The sequence below is a fragment of the Staurois parvus genome, unplaced genomic scaffold, assembly GCF_062004578.1.
Source record: "Staurois parvus isolate SC_StPar_1 unplaced genomic scaffold, SC_StPar_1.0 ptg000048l, whole genome shotgun sequence".
Taxonomy (NCBI): Eukaryota; Metazoa; Chordata; class Amphibia; order Anura; family Ranidae; genus Staurois; species Staurois parvus.
Genome location: NW_028317844.1, coordinates 14,983,275 through 15,002,949, shown reverse-complemented (window position 1 = coordinate 15,002,949; position 19,675 = coordinate 14,983,275). Strand labels below are relative to the sequence as shown.

Genomic DNA, 19,675 nt, shown 5'->3' with positions numbered 1-19,675 from the left:
GTATTGCTAGGCAGTTGTTTAGTGTTGTCAGCCTGGAACACGTTACTGGCAGGAGAGCCAAGGAAGAAACTCTGTGATACATTCACAATGATCACTTGAGACATGATGCCAAAATCTCTTAAGAAAAAAAATTACTGAAAAAAAATGTTGGGTTTCCATACGCTAACTCCCTGGCTGTCATGCAGATCATCTGAGTTTAGTGCTTCCTAATTCCCAAACACAAAACAAGTACATAGATCAGGAGTTCTGAGTTCAGAGAACTGACGTAAAAAAAACATGTAGACAACTAACATTTTTAGACTGAAGTATGCAATGCAAGTATTAGGAATAAAAGTGGTTCTAAAGGCTGAAGGTTTTTGCCTTCATGCATTCTATGCAAGAAGGTAAAAACCTTCTGTGTGGTGCTCCCCCACCCTCCCCAATACTCACCTGAGCCTCCTTTTGATCCTGCAATGTACACAGGAGCCTCGGCTGTCCTGGTTCTCTCTCTCCTCATTGGCTGAGACATAGCAGTGGAAGCCATTGGCTCCCACTCAATCAAAGGCAGTGAGGAGAGTGGGGCGGGACCAAACCACGGTTCTATGTGTCTTATGGACAACATAAAGCAGGGCTCTGGAGTGAGCACACACCAGTGCCCCCAATGGAAGTGGCTTGCTATTGGGGGCACTGGTCAAGGGGAAGGGACCTGGAACTCCAGCGGGGGACCCAAGAAGAGGAAGATAGGAGCTGCTCTGTGCAAAACCATTGCACAGAGCAGGTAAGCAAAACATGTTTGTTATTTATTTATTTTTAAAGAAAAAAACGAACATTTAAAATCACTTTAATTGCATTGTGGATATTTGACTAACTTCTATGCCCTTGTCCCACTGTTTGAGAATTCTGGTCAGAATGACCTGGAGATTTATGAGGTTTTGCACATATAGATGTCTAAAGGGAAATCAAGCACATCCAAATTGATAATCACTTAAAGCAATGAGTTGTTCAGATCACAGCAATGAGTAAATTACAGTCATACTCCCCACTGTGGAGTTTACCCCTAAGCATTATAATCAAACAGAAAATATGCAAATTGTTCAGTGAAAGCTGCATTCATACATTCTTATGGACTACAGAAAAATTCAAACTTTATGACTGGTGAACTACAGTGAATTATATAGGAAATACCACTATTTCCACTAGAGGAAAAAGACAGCACATCTGTAAAGTGCTGTAGTCTGTCAGCAGCAAATGCATATATATATTTTTGTCAATAGTGTGCAATAAGCATTACCGGCAGAATGAGTTTTCCATTGATACTTCATCCTGTTTTCAGTACACTTCTCACACAGCAGTTTGTTGTTCCCCATCAAGAGCTCTACAGATGTAAACTGGTAGAGACAGGACTGCACAGAGCATTCTTTGGAGCTGGTTATATAGCCCTGGGAGAGTGTTTGGAAAGCAGTTTGAGGATTCTGGGATAGCACACACTTTGGATGTGAACAAGGCTCCTCTTCACATGAACCCCCATTCTCTTCCATAGGATTCAGGCTGAGCTTTGACAGTGGCCCAGTGACAGCATCAAGTGATGAGTGTAAGAAACCATTAATGGAAGAATGATTTCCATCAGTTTTATGATTTGTTTGACTGTTATCTTCTCTGTTGATTTCTGTTTGGGCTAATAAATTCTCACACTCTGAAGCTTCACTATCTGCATCTCCGCTGCTTTCCAGCTGGCTGTCCCTGTCTCTTTCGCTGCCATCTGACTGGCTGCCAGTCTTAACAGTCTTGGGAACATTATTATTTGTACCAACTTGAGTTTTCTCTCTATTTTCTTGCATTAATTCAAGGTTTTTGTTGTCATTAGATGTGGATTCATAGGGTGGCTGTTGTTCCTTTCTCCACTGGTCCTAAAGAAAAATTAAAAGATTAGATTGTAAGCTCCAAGGAGCAGGGCCCTCCTAACCCTCTTGTATTGAACTGTATTGTTGCTGTATTGTCGTCTCGTCTCGTAAAGCACTGAGCAAACTGTTGGCGCTATATAAATCCTATATAATAATAATTATATTTTAAGCAGTTTAAATGAAAATTGGTATGCAGAAGCAAAGTGGGGCCCTTAGTTCACTGCAACAAATTGTGAGTGTGGTCAATTTGCACTAGCAGATTTAGGTGGATTTGACTAACAAATTGAAGGCAAATCCTAGCTAACATTTTAAGCAGTTACAGCAACAGTTTTTTTTTTCATTTTGAGATAAAGATTTTACATAACTAAATAAAAGTTGAGCATTGTAGGCACCCCTGTCAGTGTTAAATAGTTTGCCTCAATTTTCTAACTTACTTTTGCTGGGCAGTGTGGTCTGTTCATGGAAGTTGAAAAATAACAGATTTACTGGTTGGATTAACAGGTGATAATTAAGGAAAAGGGCCTAAAATATATCCAATTATTTAGTGCTCTTGTACTGTATATAATCGATAAATAGTGTTGCGCTATCAGTGACAATAAATACAATATTCAATAAATATAAATGCCAGAAACATAAAAAGTTAATATATTGAATCTCGTGTGAATAAGCAAATTCATAAATAAATAATAATAAGCTTCATCTTTTCAAATTCCTAACTTATTTGTGACAGTGCTCCACAAATATCCACAGAGGAAGTTCCATATGTCTGGATTTTATATGGGCAAAAAAAGAGCTTGAAAAAAAAACAAACAATTTTTTGTGCTACCTAAAACCAATGGAGGTATAGGGATTCTTGACCTATCTTGCTATCATCCGATGGTCCATCTAGCAAGGATGGCAGAATGGTGCACCTACAGTCCCAAAAAACAATGGATCCAACTTGAATAAGACACTTGTCCATTATCCCCTAGTGAGGTTACCTTGGATGCCTACTCAATTCTCTTCAGATATTAAATCCTACACCCTAATAGGCCCCATACTCAGTGGTCCACAGAAAATTTCATAAGACCAAACTTTCCTCATCTCCTTCACTGTTCTGGACACACCTGCCTTCCCACTGGGATTATCGAACTCACAGTTTATTTAACCATCATAAAAGGACTAGAGATATTTGGCATCAAACCAAGTCTTAAGGGCTGATGACTCAGAAGCTGCTAAAGCAGCAGGTAGATCAGGTGCAGATTTTTTGGGAGAGGACATGGTAATTAGCTTGTTGCCACTGTGGTTAGGGTCAGCAAACAACTTATTAATTTGGCTTAAAAGGTCATGCATAACTAAGGTAAAAATTCCAACCTAACGTGGAATCCAGTGCCCAAAGGTCACTTCCTGGCTCTAGTCCTGCAACATCCAGCCCAGCAAGGTCTGGGTACAGCACTACACAGCTATGCTGAGGAAAAATTGATCTGGGTAGCTGTCATGTAGAGACCAGCTCAAGCAGTGATGCAGCAGGAACCTTGGTTGAAGAAAAAAAACCCAAGAAAAAAAAATAGCAAAACGTTTTGGTTTTTATCATCATTGAGGTTATCTGCTTAGTTTAGATTTAGCTAGTGCTTATTGTTCCCTTTTTTAAAATGAGGGAGAGGCTGAGTGAGAATGTGATTGTGTGACAACTGAGAAAATTAGTTTTTGAAGCATGCACCAGTCTGTGAACTGGATTCAAAAAAGAGAAATGGAATAGAAGCCTACAAAGGGTTTGATCAGTGCAAGTGTTACAAGCTATTATAGGACCACTTGGAATAATCAGAAAAAGCATAGCTTTAGAATGATATGCTATGTAGCAGTATAGCAATCCAAACTACCACAGCATGTGTCATTGTCTTAAAGTGATATTAAAAAAAGACTTGTATTTTATTTGTTTTTAATAAAAACCATGTTATACTCACCTGCTCTGTGCAGTGGTTTTGCACAGAGCTGCGCCAGTCACTTGTTATGGGGTCACTGGTGCATGCTCACTCCCGAGGCCCACTCTCTTGGTCCATAAGACACAGTAGACCATGGCTCGGCCCCACCCCCTGCTTTCTCCTCACAGGCTGTGATTGACAGCAGCGGGAGCCAATGACTGCAGAACACTGTAGGTTTTTACAGTCTTTAGAACCACTTTAAAAAATACCCCCCCCCAGTTTTCAGGAATAAATAATTTTACTGCTGTACAAGTAAATGTTTATAATACATTTTAGTAAAGAAAAAAATATATTTATTCACCCCACTACTAGCCTTTGTAGTAAAACAGCAGCAAGAGGCAAGAGAAAGCAGTTATTCTGATATCCAGTTTAAAAGTGGCCTGTCTGTACACAAGACCACTGCTCTCCATCATTAGAGAAGAAAACAGATATGGAGATATCCCCCTGGGACTTTGTAAGGCAAGAAAAGTGTGCACAAAAGTATAAAACAGTAAGCAAACAGTAGTATTTGGGTGGGTCTAGATATATATTTATATTTTTTTCCCTACTTTTGCCATTGTTTAATACACATCCAGATATTATATATCTGGATAGAGCCTCCATATTAATTTTTGCCTTTGGGCCATACATGATACTACTCTCATGTGGAGACAAGCAACTGTTTGATCCCGCTTTATTTCATGTGGTTTTCATTACACCTTATAGATCCCCTTACTGGCTGCTGTAGTGCGGTCCTTGTTGGGGGATGGTTCATTGGGGCGTTCCTGCCGGCCCTTTCCCAGGTGTGTCACTCGGTAAGCATCTTCACCTAATTTTTCTATGATCATCTTGTAACTACTACCTGGTGTGGTGCAATTTGTAAGTGTATGAGTAACCAGCCTTTTTCGCATATACCTATTTTGATACTCTGTATTGTGTTGTCTGTATTTCTTTGATGTTTTGGACCTGACATATTTAAGCCCTGAAGAAGGAAACATGAGTTCAGAAATGTGTTGGGTTTGTCAGGATACTATCATTGTTCAAGTCTTTATAGGCTGCTAGCTCATTTGTCAGTTGATATATTACAGACTGTCAGGTTATATGTATATTGTATAATGTCATTCACTTTTAAGTCATGAATTGTTGTATTGCAGTTCAACCCCTTTGAACCCTTTTCTTTTTATCAAAACTTTTTTTAGACATAAACATTTACTGTTCTATACTTTTGCACACACTTTACAAAGTCCTGCCTTACAAAGTCCAAGGAGGATATCTCCATATCTGTTTTCTGTTTCAGTGTTTGAGATGTTGATAAAAACAGTGTAAATGGTGGGACATCTTACCCAATCCCCTAGTACTATCCATCATTAGATAAGGGACAGCATAGGCAAAAGGCACAGAGCTGATTGGAGCAGCTCTGTGCCTTGTGATCGCTGTGATGGCTAATCACAGCAATCACAAATGTAAATAGTAGTACCATTTTACAATGAAAATAGCACACCTCCTTTTCACAAGGGGGTGCCACTAACCACCAACGGTGTTTGTAATGTCCTGGCATTTTTATTTGATATGCTTTTTAACACAAAGCAAGGGACACTTTTTTCAAAATGTTTACTCTTTCTTCCTTTATATAATAAGAAATAAAAAAAAAACAGTGATTAATAAATACCACCAAAAGAAAGCTTTATCTCTTTAAAAATAACTCTACAAAATTCATTAAAGTACAATGTTGTATGACCGAATAATTGTCAGTTAAACTGTCAGGAATGGACTGGCCAGCAATGGTGGGACTCGCCTGCCTTATGGGCTGCAGTACCAGGGCTGGCCAGCGGGTGCTCCCAGCAATCAGAGACTCAACCTTGCAGCCAGCTAAACACCTGAAACTGCTTATACTGGTGTATTTAAGGGATGGCCGGACCTGCAGACTCTGCCTTGGTGTGTGTTTTTCCTGGGCCCTGTATCCTGTTGCTGCATCCTGTTCCTGTCTTGTTGCTGACCCTGCCTGATCTGACCTCTGCTGACTTCTCCTGCTCTGACCCCGGCTCGTTCCTGACCATCCCTCTGCCTGACCCTCTGTACCACGCTGCCCGCTACCTGCTGAACCTGGCTTGTGACCCCGACCATTCTCCGCTTGCTCCACCTGTACCTACCTGCCCGATTGTTATTGACCCGGCCTGCCTGACGACGCTTGCATTGTATGTATTGTTATCTGTGGGTGGTTTGGTTTGGTTCGTTTGCACTGTGTTATGTTTTAGTATTGCACTGCGTTTATGTTTGTATTGTTAGTGTCAATAAATTATATTGTTTATAACATATCTGAAGTCTGCGTTTCCCTGCGTCAGTCACACACCTCTGGTCATACCCGGGAGCCCTGACATAAACTAACAACACTGAAAAATGGCCTGGAAGGGATTGTAACATGATTTTGTTGAAAAGATTATAAAGCATGCAGAAAAACATCTGTTATATGGTCAAGATATAAACGTACACCGTCTTGTATTGGTGAGTGTTTCCTCTTTATCTTTCCTGATACACTGCTCATACAGTTGCACACAGTACTGTGATCTCCGTGTGTACTTCTTACTTTGCTTCCTTTTCCATAGACTACAGGTTTGGATACCTAATGTACATTGGACCACAAATAAACAAGGAAAAGTTAGCATAAATATAATTGACTTCATGTTCTAACACCTAGAAAACGTGGACTACTCTCCAGGCAAACAGCAAAATGCACAGATGAAATACATATTAGATTACCTTCTAAAGTATTTGTAAATTCTTTCCGTCCTGTCCTGAGATTTACACAGCCCTGCCACACAACACATCCAGGTGGATGACTCCACCATCTCTACTACAGATATAAACTGTAGAAGGGATTTAAAGTGGTTGCCCAGCCTCCTGTGAAAAAAATTAAAAGTCAGCAGCTACAAAAATTGTAGCTTCTGACTTCTAAAAAACAGCCACTCACTTGTCCACCCCAGTCGGTTTCACCAGCTGTCCTCGCCGCTGGTAGCTTAACCGTTGGCACTCGGCTATGACAGCTTGTGGCTTCTCAGCCAAGTGCCCACTGCACATGCGTGAGCCACACTGCTTGTTTTAAATGGTTCCACAATCTTCTGGGACCTGTCCTGTGTTCCAGAAGACTGCGGGGAGAGGGGGGGGAGGAGAACGTCCACTTCCACTCACCTAGGAGGTTGAAGCGGAAGTGGGAGTGGGTACCTGTCAAATTCGGATAGCCCCTCCTCAAAAGTGACAATTCTTCGAGAGGAGCGGACAAGTCCTTAAAGTTGAACTTCCCCTTTTGGGTGGAGCTCCACTTTAATGATGTCATCCCCTACTTGATGACTGCACAGTGAAAGGGAAGCAGAGGATCAGCACAGTTGCAAGCAGAACACCCTAGTTGCTCCCAGCTGTCCCTCTATTGCCTGTCTGATTGTTGCATGTATAGGGAATTCCAAGTGGCTGATATCAAGTTATACTCAGGTATTTGCAGAGCATGGTCCAGTTAAAAAAAAATACATTTAATGCTATATTAATACCCAGGTGCATTATTGTGTGTCATGACTATATTTTAGGGTAAAATTACACAGTTATCCAATACTCTTGTTTACACTAGCGGTGTACAATTTATGGTGGATCACTTTTCAGAGGACGTTTAACAGATGGTGAGGAGGCATACGTAGTCTGTTCACTGCCTGTTTTAACCCCTAAATGAGTGAAGCAGTTGTGCATGGCTGGCAGTATTGCCCGTTAATTGCTACTAGAGGATAACTGTATATGCCCCTGAATATACACACTCCTGTCTGCTGCCTTTCCAGAGGCAAGCTTGAGAGGCAGTAAAAACCAAGGCTGAGCTGTGTGTTTTTGTCACCCAGTTGCAAGTGTACACCTAGCTTTATTTTTTCAGTAAACAGCACAATAACGCAGAGTCAATCAGGAGCCATTATCTAGCAGTAGGTAATTAATTATGTATAACCCCCTGCTTTGTTTACACAATAATAAATGAAACAAAAATTGTATTTTACGTACCCTCCCTTCTATAATCGGCAGTGAAAGATCAATAAATGCTTCATTCACAGAGGAAATCTAGAACAAAAACACATTTACTGGCATTAAACAACTGTCAACAAAATCTTGTCATCAGTATAATTAACTAGTTGGATTACATCTTAAATATTCGTGTTCAGAGCTGAATACCCGACTTTAGCTTGGCAAAAATATGCAAGACCCTGAAAGGTTTCAAGCAAAAGCTACTTTGCTAGTCAGGGGAATGCAGAGTTTTAGGGCCCATTCAGGTATTACAGTGCATATGTTCACGTGTGTTATGCCAAATGTTAACTTTCATTGTGTTAAGTCAGCCTTTTTTTTTAAATGTATTATCTTTTTATTAATTTTCCACATTTACAAAAAATTTAATAAATATATAATTATCCAATTCTCTATTACATTGTTTATACACCTTTCTCCCCACCCTACCCACCCTCCAAATTATCCTCTTCCCTCCGTTGTTCTATTTCCTCCTACACCCTTCTGCTCTAATCTCTTCTATGTCTCATTCCCTCCTCCATAGTCTTTATGCTCCTACCAATTCTGTGTATTTCCTTGAACATTTAAGCACGTCATCTTTCCTAGATTTTTAAAAATGTTTCCATTTTATCCTCCCTACTATAATATAGTTCTTCCATTTCAGGAATTAGTCACTTTGCTGCATTTTATTAAGTAAGATGTCATAATGCTTTTGTATTGTTTTTTTTTTGCAAGCTTGGTATCATGAAATATACACACCCATAGATCGTTTGGGATATTAACTTCCGAGATCTCCTGTATTTGTTGTATAAGCTTCTGCCAAAACTTCCATATTATTGGGCATTCCTACCACAGATGTGCCAGAGTTCCCTTTATTCCACAACCCCTCCAACATAGTGGTGATTTCTCCAGTTGATTTAAGTAGCCTAATAATTAGAATGGGCTGCTTAACACATCAAAAAAGGTGCACGTACCATTTCTTGCAGTGTACCAGAATGTACAGTAGTGCGCATTGCATGTAATGTGCAATAGTTTAACTGGGCCCTCCAAGTATGATGAAGCAAATAAAAAACTGGGGTTCCATTTTTTTGGGAAAAAGGTTGTTCCAGCTGTGCTCTAATGAATATACATGTACATATTAAGGGTTAATAGAAAAGATTGCCTGAGAAACCTTTTGCATTCAGAAATTTCTAGGAGAGGAATATTCAGTTGGTGATGGCAAATTGTAAAAAAAACGGCCTTTATTATATTACATTTTAGCATGGCAGTGCTGCTATAACAACAGTAAGTGCAAATCTGATCGGTAGCTATGGGATACTGTATTCTGCTGGTTATCCTTGCTGTTCATTGCTGCATTGAAGAATCCTTACGTTGCAGATACAATTAAATATTTCAATTCACTGTTTCATAGCAGATTCCACAGCTCTTAAGCTACAGTGCCTTTTCACACAGACACTAATAAGATATACTTACATGTTCACATTCCTCACACATGATTGTGCTGGTTAATTCACCGACAAACACTCTATCTATGAAATTTGTCTTTACTCCTTCTCTTCCGTAAGCTAGGGACACAAAGCAAATCAATTCTTATTAACAAGCATCTGTGGCAATATATCTCTGCAACAGTTTGTGAAAAACATGTTAGTAAATGTCTTGCCTACTACTTAAATGTTAAAGTGGAACTTCACTCTCTCAAGCAACATTGATGATTTTTAATCCTTATGCTGCTACCGTTAGTAAATAGATAGAAAGGTCTAATATATTTACTTATTTTAAAATTTTTTAACATTTCTTCAGTTACTTAATGTTTTCCATGCCTAGGCAAATGATGTCATACATCCCAGGAGTCTTTAGAAGGGGAGCAGGGATGTTCTCAGCTAAGCACACCCTCCTGCCTCAGCCAAAGGTAGATGGAATCCATTAAATAAATGCTGCATGAATCATCTGCCCATACTCAAGATGGCCAGGGCCAGAAATGCTAAGGAGAGTTTTTCATATACAGCATGGCGACATGGATGGATGGGTGAGTTTGCTTTGAATACTAAAAATTAATTCAATAGTGTTCTTGGTTTGTGGGTCTCAGATGCAATATAGATCTGCTTTAAGTTCAAACAGAAGCACTACGAGAATCCAGTTGTACGTAATTATTTATTTATTTCAGGTACTTCTATAGCGCCGTCAATTTACGCAGCGCTTTACATATATTTTGTACATTCACATCAGTCCCTAACTCTCAAGGGGTGTACAATCTAAGGTCCCTAACTCACATTCATATACAAGGGCCAATTTAGACAGAATCCAATTAACCCACCAGCATGTCCTTGGAGTGTGGGAGGAAACCGGAGTACCCGGAGGAAACCCACGCAGGCACAGGAAGAACAGGCAAACTCCAGGCAGGAGGTGCCATGGCTGGGATTCGAACCAACGACCCTAGTACTGCCAGGTGGAAGTGCTAACCATTTAGCCACTATGCTGCCCCACGTAATGAAAAGATCTCAAATGTGCATTACAAGACCATAAACTCAGCATTATTCTGCAGGGCCTTGGTATTACAATGAAGAAAACTGATGTATTTCCATATTATATTATTAAAGTGTGATCCTTTTCTTTTAAATTATACCAGTCATAACAAATATATAAACTAACATTGCTGACCTCCTAACATGTTAGTTCTTTGGAACTAATGCTGATCCTTGTTCTTGGCTGGAGTAAATATTGAAGACAAAGTTTACAGATAAGGACTTCCAATTCAGACTTGAAACAGAGAGGTATATTAACATGTGAAAGTAAATTAAAGCGGTGTTCCACCTGAAAAAAAAAAAAGTCAGCAGCTACAAAAACTGTAGCTGCTGACTTTTAAAATACAGCCACTTACCTGTCCCTTGGTCCAGCGGTGTCTTCACCACCGCTGGTTTCACTGGTCGTCTTCTCTCCCCGGCGCTGGTATCTTCAGTGTGGGCACCTGGCTGTGACAGCTTGCGGCTTCACAGCCAAGTGCCCACTGCGCATGCGCGAGAAGCACTGTGCTTTGTGAATGGCCCCGTAGTCTTTTGGGACCCATCACATGTCCCAGAAGACTACGGGGAGGGAGGACAACTTCCACTTCTGATCGCCTAGGCGATAGCAGCAGAAGTGGGAGCGGGTACCTCAAAGGTGCCAATTTTTAATGGGGAGTAGGGGACAATGGCTTAAAACAGAACTTCCCCATTTGGGTGGAGCTCCGCTTTAAGTACCTACACAAACGTGAAAGTATTTGCTCCTTTCCCTATTTTTCTTTTTTTTTTTTGTATATTTATCACACTTAAATGATTCAGATCATCAAACAAATTTTAATATTACACAAAGATGACCCAAGTAAATACAAAATGCCGTTTTTAAATGATTTAATTTATTAAGGGAAAAAAGCTGCCCACACCTGCCTGGCCCTATGTGAAAGGGTAATTGCCTTCCCCCCTGCTAAATCATGAATAAACTGTGATTAACCACATTTTTTTTTGGATGCCAGGTTAAATTTCACTTGCCACACCCAGGTCTGACTAGTGCCAGACCTGTTGAATCAGGAAATCACTTAAATAGAAGCTGTATGACAAAGTGAAGCATGCTAAAAGATCTCAAAAAGCAACACATCATGCCACGATCTAAAGAAATTCAAGAACAGATGAGAAATAAAGTAATTGACATGTATCAATCTGGAATGGGTTACAAAGCCATTTCTAAGGCTTTGGGACTCCAGTGAACCATTGTGAGAGCCTTTATTCACAAATGGAGAAAACTTGGAATAGAGGTGACCCTTCCCAGGAGTGCCCGGCCTACCAAAGTTACTCCAACAGCACAATGATGACTCATCCAGGAGGTCATTAAAAAACCCAGAACATTTAAAAACAGAGCAAGAACTGCAGGTCTCACTTGCCTCAGTTAAGGTCAGTGTTCATGATTCAACAAAAAGAAATACACCGGGCAAAAATGGCATCCATGGGAGAGTCCCAAGGTGAAAGCCACTGCTGACCAAAAAGAACAAAAAGGCTAGTCTCACATTTGCAAAAAAAAAATCTTGATTATCGCTAAGACTTTTAGGCAAATATTCTGTGGACTGATGAGACAAAAGTTGAACTTTTTGAAAGGTGTGCATCCCGTTACATCTGGTGTAAAACAGTGTTTCATAAAAAGAACATCATACCAACAGTCAAACATGGTGGTGGTGGTAGTGTGATGGTCTGGGGCTTCTTTGCAACTTTAGGACCTGGAAAACTTGCCAGAATTGATGGAACCATGAATCCTGTCCTCTACCAGAAAATCCTGAAGGAGAATGTCTGGCCATCAGTTTGTGACCTCAAGCTCAAGCGCAGTTGGGTTATGCAGCAGGACAATGATCAGAAATACACCAACAGGTCAAACTCGCTTGAGCTCTACGAAATTAATAAAAAAAATCTCAATCCAGGTTAATCCGCAGGCAAGTAAATGTCAGAAGCTGGAGGACTAACTTCCTGTGTGCTCTGAAAACTCTTCCCCCACTCCTCAGTGGCTTCCTTTAACTTGGATGGAGATGAATTGAGAAAGCCAGGAGTCCATAAGGGGAAAACCAGTCATGACAATAATTACCCCACTTAAAGGGAAAAGCGCACGAGACCTAATGCTTTTAAATGAAGGAATCAGATCATGAAGAGTGAGGATCTGTGAGTCACACGTGAGTTACAAGCAATGAAGGATAAAATTAAAGGAAACTGAGAAAAACAAGTGTATAAAGCTCACCCCTACTTGATCTTCATTGATAGATCTGGTCTATTAGGTATTAAATTCAGATGAACAGTACATTTACAGCTAATTGACTGATGACTCTTATCTGGAAGCTTAAAGCTGTGTTATTTGACCATTTTTAGGGTGATCAAATCCTTCTGGTAAGAGGCTGTATTATTGGGGTGACGGTGGAGGATTATTTCATGTTACAAGCACCATTACCTGCGGACCTAAGAACAATTGCATGGACTTATGCAACGGATTTGTTCTTTTGTGTTTGCACTAACTCATGCTCATATTTACACTTTTCTATATCTTTGTGTGGTGGGGCTATTTGTGTTAATTTATATCGCTGCACTTATTGTTATCCGCCTCTGAACGGCTAAAAAAAAAATGGTTTTAGAGTAACCTAGTTAAAGTCCAGACTTAAATCCAATTGAGATGCTGTGGCATGACCTTAAACACGCAGTCGATGCTCGAACACCCTCCGATGTGGCTGAATTAAAACAATTCTGCAAAGGAGAGTGGGCAAAAATTCCTCCACAGCGATATGAAAGACTCATTGCCAGTTATTGCACATGCTTGATTGCAGCTGTTGCCACCAAGGGTGACACAACCAGTAATCAGGTTTAGGGGGCAATTACTTTTTCCCATAATGCCAGGCAGGTTTGTGCAGCTTTTTTCCCTTAATAAATGAAATCATCGTTTTAAAACCGCATTTTGTATCTACTCGGGTCATCTTTGTGTAACTGTAGAATTTGTTGGATTTTCTGAATCATTTAAGTGTGACAAATATGCAAAAAAAAAAAAATCAGGAAGTGGGCAGTACTTTTTGAGAGCCCTGTAGGTGCCAATTGCAACCAGCATGAGGTCTGCATTATCTTGCTCACATATCAGACTGAACACAGCATAACTAATGGTATTTTGGTGACTATGAACTGGTCATAGAGAATACATACACATATAAGAACTTTAGGTGGTACACAGCCATCAGCCTTTATCTCTGGATAAACTAACCAAAATGTTTTCTTTGGCAAATACAGTGATTTAAAGATTTTCTGTGTTTCCATCTGATTATGGAATATTCTATAGATATATTTCACATTCAGTTTATACATATGTAATATTTATTTTACCTACTTTCATTGTTCTAGTAAAAAAAAAAAAGAGAGCGAGAGAGACTAATTTTAAATCCATTATCAGTGACACAGTCAAGTTGGAGACTTTAGCAAGTCACACCACAAGATGGCACTATGCTATTATGTAGTGTAATCTGACTGCAATACAACATCACCTCTCTTAGTAACATGGAAAACATGGAGACATTCCAACTACAGAAGGGAAGCACTTTGAATTAAATAATAATAATAATTAAAAAAAATGCAATTTTGGAAATAAAGGTAATAAACTAATCCTACCTATATTTCTTAATTATTATTTTAACAATCCTATAATTCTTAGCAACATTTATCAAAAACTTCTAATAAAACTTTTTTTCATTAGAACTTAAAAAGAAAGGGAAAAAACATATAGACATAAATCTATGTCATTACACTTCATATAGCCCTCTAGTCTACAGTATGGTAGGGGTCAGCTGATGAGCCTGTTCAAGTGAAAAAAAGACATGGTTTGCCACCTCAACCAATTAAAAGAAATTTAATAACCATGAAAGACACATTGGTAAAATGTTTGAAACTGTCTCTTACAGGAGCCAATTAACCTACCAGTATGTGTTTGGAGTGTGGGAGGAAACAGGAGTACCCAGAGGAAACCCATGCAGGCATAGAGAGAACATGCAAACTCCAGGTAGGTAGTGCCATGCTTGGGACTTGAACTCTTGACCCTAGCGCTGCCAGGTGGAAGTGCTAACCACTTAGCCAGTGTAGCGCTTTTAAGAAAAATGGCTGCTGTTACTGACTGCTTTTTGGATTGATCATCCTCCAGGGCTGACATCCTTATCCTTTCTTCACTATTTTATTAGCCAATGACCAGGAACAATTGTACAGGTCATGATTCCCAGCATTTCAATGGATACATACTGATTTCACGTCAATGAGTCACAAAGTAGTGAAGCTAGGATAAATGTGACAACCTTGGAAGTTGCACCACCAAAAACAAAATTAGCAATACCAGCTGCCATAACCCAGACTTTAGCCTCCGGTCACATCAAAGCTGATTTTGAAATTGTGAGACTTACAGTGAAGTCGCACAATTTCAAAAGGTGACATTCCGATTTCAGTTGCGATTTGCAAGACATCTGACACAGATGTCTATGCAAATCGCAACAAAAGTAGTGCATGCGCTACTTTAGAAATCGGTGTGGCTCTGACCAAGTTGGAACCGCACCGATATGACCGCTCTAATAGCGGACAATAGGGTGCGACTTGGCATATGATTTGCAAGTTGCCTGGCATGCAAATCGCATGCCAAGTCGCACCCGATGTGACCGGGGTGTTAGGGTCTAGTCAATCCACTCCCCCCACCTCTCCTGAACTAGCCTGCATTACCATGTCCCACCCTAGCTTCCTACTGGAATGGTTTCTTTCTCCTCAGGCAGAAATCCTGGTGCGAGACACTGAGCCCTCATAGGTTGGTACGGGAAGCAACTCCGGTGGGAAAGAGCAACAAAGGAGATCTCAGACTAAGAACATATAGCCATTGCAGAGAATGTCTCAATAAAAGCACTAAGTGTCATTTCTGTCTGCTGCCCCGTTCCTATGCTATCAGCATGAGTCACTTCTGACAAGTTTTCCTGACTCCAAGAGAAAAATAGTGACGGGGAGGGAGCTCCAGCAGATTGACAGCCTCAGGTCTGTTCCTGTGAGTTGTGTGGAGGGGGGTGTCTCTTCCCTCCAATCAGCTATCAGAGCTCTCTTCATTAAGCTGTGTAATGTGTAATTAACTGAATTATTGTTTTTTTTTTAATTTTTCATGAGCTGATCCAAGGTTATGAGTGAATATAAAAGAAACTGAAAGAGGAATGTTTTTTGTATGACCACCTTAAACTCACCATACATGTAGCAATTTTCAGTTAGTTTCAACCAATTTCCATCCACCAGGAAGAGCAACTAGAATTACAAGTAATCCCCAGAAATTAAGCAATCTACCACTATGAAAATTTATTTGACCATAACACTGGGCGATAATTTGACAGCTTCAATACAGACGGTCACTTGTGCATATAGGTCAAACTTCCCTATGACACCTGTGTGAGTAGTGAGCTCCCTAAACAGCCATTTATCTCCGGGGGAAATATAGAGGTCAGCACAGGTATTATTAATGTGACATATCAGATCAGTGTCTGCCTAAAAGCAATGGGCTTTTGGTTGACAGCATATGTGCATAGGCAGTTACATCTGTACTTTGCTCTCCCCCCACCTCCTACCGATGATCCTACATATGTTCATATTTAAAAGCATTCTATGTGAAAACTTACCTTTAACTTTTTTCCTTGTATCCTCATCTGCTGTTTTAGTTGTCGGGTTGTTGAATGCTTTTAAAATTCCAGACTGTATGCGCTAAGGCACGGAAAGATCAGAATTTCAATCAAGTACATAAAAATTAGGCTTTATCTTAATAGCACAATGGAACACTATTACAAAACAGGTTAGCCTCAATGCGATGTCATATCAAGGTGCTGTTGTAAAGCTACAACAGCTGCCTGGTCATTTTTTTGTACATATGCATACATTAGCCTCCTGCATTAACATCAACTCGTTTAGTGCTTAAAGTGGAAAAGCATATGAAGATACTCTTTAGATATAGCATAAGCATACTGATGTTACCATGTATATGGGGAACGGTGTCATTGTAAAACAAATCAAACTCATTTTTAAAATTAGTATCATTATGGATTTTAATCTATTTTTCCTCATTTTATTATTATTTTTTTTTTAGAAAGTCATGATACTTTTTTCAGCCAGCTGTTGACAGTTTTTAGTACATGCTATTACATTTGCACATTAGGTGCAATACCCGTCTGATCCAGGTAGGCAAAGGTCATATATTCAATCCATATTAGAATGGTAAGCAGCAGATAAATGGTGTTGTGCAGAATATTAGACTAAAGCTACACAGACTATTTGTGCTAGCTCAATCATGCAAATAAAATTTCTAGTGATTAATTGATATAATATAAAGTAATGGCTGCTTACTAAACAGATTCATCATGTGACTCCCTTTGGTGTAAGCTACACAAACAGCATACAATAGTGATCAGTCGCATACACTGGAGCAATGTATTATCATTGCTATTATGTGCTTCCTATATAGCATACACCATAGAGAACCGTAAATTCCATCTGTTCAGTGATTAGTTACTACTTCTAGCATTTACCGTATATACTCGAGTATAAGCCGACCCGAATATAAGCCGAGGTACCTAATTTTACCACAAAAAACTGGGAAAAACTATTGACTCGAGTATAAGCCCCATCATTAGTATCAGTGGGAGGAATAGTGCCCCATCATTGGTGTCAGTGGGAGGAATAGTGCCCCATCATTGGTGTCAGTGGGAGGAATAGTGCCCCATCATTGGTATCAGTGGGAGGAATAGTGCCCCATCATTGGTGTCAGTGGGAGGAATAGTGCCCCATCATTGGTATCAGTGGGAGGAATAGTGCCCCATCATTGGTATCACTGGGAGGAATAGTGCCCCATCGTTGGTGTCAGTGGGAGGAATAATGCCCCATCATTAGTATCAGTGGGAGGAATAGTGCCCCATCGTTGGTGTCAGTGGGAGGAATAATGCCCCATCATTAGTATCAGTGACACCAATGATGCGGCACTATTCCTCCCACTGACACCAATGACACTTGCTGACCCCTGTTGCAGTATGGTGCTGCTGCAGCCAGCATATGTGGTTGCAGCAGCACCTCTGCACTGCACACTTACCGGCTTTTCCCTCACTCGATTTTCGCGGGTCCGCTCGGCTCCGCCTCCTCGCCCGTGATTGGCCGCCTGTGTTCCTTTCCTGAGCTACAGTTCTGGCGGCCAATCACCGGTGAGGAGGCGGAGCCGAGCGGCAGGAGTGAGGGAGTGGCCGGAGTGACGGAAGGAGCAGCGTTTCCTGGATGGATCATCGTGGGAGCCAGGTAAGAGACTGCAGCCCTCTGCCCACCCCTGTACGCGCCCCCCTTGACGTTGACTTGAGTATAAGCCGAGGGGGCCGTTTTTCAGCACAAAAAATGTGCTGAAAAACTCGGCTTATACTCGAGTATATACGGTATTTGCAAGCAAATTTAACAGCATTACCAATCATTGTGAACACATTACACCTAGCATACTTCAACAATAACAAAAAAAGCTACTAAAATATTATGTGCTTTTTTCTAACACTCACATAATGGTAGTCATATATTTGCATTTCTTTTTTTTGCTACTGTTAGCGACAACCACTTTAAAAAAAAAAAATGCAATTCTTTTTCAGCCCTGGTTCACACATATGCGATTTGTGATGCGTTCTTACGGACCCTGATTCACATGACAGGCATACCAGGGATCATGAATCCCTTTGAATACATCAAAATACTTGATGAGGTCATGTTGCCTCATGCCGAAGAGGAAATGCCCTTGAAAAGTGTTTCAACAAGACAACGACCCCAAACACACCAGTAAACGTGCAACATCTTGGTTCCAGACCAACAAGATTAACATTATGGAGTGGCCAGCCCAATCCCCGGATCTTATTCCAGTAGAAAACTTGTGGGGTGACATCAAAAATACTGTTTCTGAGATAAAACCAACAACTGCAGAGGAAATGTGAATCGTAGTCCAATCATCCTGGGCTGGAATACCTGCTCACAGGTGCCAAAAGTTGGTCGACTCCATGCAACACAGATGTGAAGAAGTTCTCAGAAACAGTGGTTATACAACTAAATATTAGTTCAGTGATTCACAGGAAAGATAAATCTTCAAGCATTTTTCAGTTTATACAGTAAATGTTTGAGTTTGTAAAGAAAAATGCTGACACTCCTATTTTTTTTCAACAGTCTAATATTCCTTTTTCTTTATTTTCTGTAAAATAATAACAAATTTGAAACATTTTTCTTCATGTTTTGATTTGGAATAGGCTGTGCAGTGTTCCCAATGCGTTTGCATGTATGGAAATGAAACCTATTATAAGGATTTTGAGTTTTAGCCTGGATTCACACTTATGCGGTGCGGAATTTGCAGCGTTTTCTGTGCAAATTCCGCACCGCATCAGAATCGCATCCCGTTCATGCAAACCGCTGCGGGTGTGTATGTTAAGTTAACACCCCGAAAACGATTCACAAAACGCAGTGCAATGTGCAGAATCACATTGCATGGGTGTGAATATGCATGCGATCCGATTCTAGTGCGAACCAAAAAAAAGCGTCCTGCACCTTTTTAGTGCAGATGCGGTGCGATTTGAGTCATGTATGGCTCCAATCGCTCCGCACACAATTCGCCTGTGATTTGCACAGGAATGCGGTTTGATTTCTATGCGAATTACATGCGACATACTGCACCGCATTTGTGTGAACCCAACCTCAACCACTTTTTTAAACACACTGCTATTATTTTGAACACAACTGTAACATACTGATCATGCAGATGATGTACTGTATATTCCTTTATTTGTGTATACATTATGTTATGTGTTTTGTATATTGACCTTTTGAATGTTTTTAACGTCTATTTTTCTAATAAAATGATTTGCTTATTTAAAGAGTAACTCCACTTTAGTTGAGAAAAACGTTCCCCTCTGGGTGATCTATGTACATTGCAGGGATTTTAACAAACTTTGTTTTAGATTCCTACCTTTTGCTATTCTAAAGAAGTGGATGTCCGTTTGTCTGTGCAAGATGAATCTGTATGGGGGCAGTTTTATAATTATCAATCAGCTGCTGCACCTAAAGAGCACTTATTATTATTATTATTATTATTATACAGTATTTATAAAGCGCCAATAGTTCACTCAGCGCTGTACATTACAAAGGGGGACAGAACATGTGACAGAACAATACCAATACAATGCAAAACATGAGGGGATCGAGGGCCCTGCTCTTTCGAGCTTACAATCTAGAAGTATGAGGAAAATTACAGGGTCTGCATCCCTTTAGATGTGAT

At 40.2% G+C, this 19,675-nt stretch overlaps 1 protein-coding gene and 1 long non-coding RNA gene across 7 annotated transcripts in view; one reads left to right on the top strand and one right to left on the bottom strand.

The window, feature by feature from the left end:
- USP45 (ubiquitin specific peptidase 45) overlaps positions 1-19,675 on the bottom strand; it is a 214,479-nt gene that overhangs the window by 21,176 nt on the left and 173,628 nt on the right. For all 6 annotated transcript variants that reach the window (XM_089665202.1, XM_089665204.1, XM_089665199.1 and 3 more), the window contains 5 exons: positions 16,020-16,101; positions 9,320-9,411; positions 7,850-7,906; positions 6,309-6,440; positions 1,271-1,886 (listed from right to left, as the gene is read on the bottom strand). In XM_089665202.1, coding sequence (XP_089521328.1) covers positions 1,271-1,886; positions 6,309-6,440; positions 7,850-7,906; positions 9,320-9,411; positions 16,020-16,101 — 979 coding nt within the window. The remainder of the gene's footprint in view (positions 1-1,270; positions 1,887-6,308; positions 6,441-7,849; positions 7,907-9,319; positions 9,412-16,019; positions 16,102-19,675) is intronic.
- On the top strand, positions 1,332-19,359 carry LOC149470358 (uncharacterized). The gene is made up of 4 exons (XR_016309141.1): positions 1,332-1,570; positions 9,671-9,872; positions 14,292-14,389; positions 18,012-19,359. It is a non-coding gene; the product is annotated as an uncharacterized LOC149470358 (long non-coding RNA).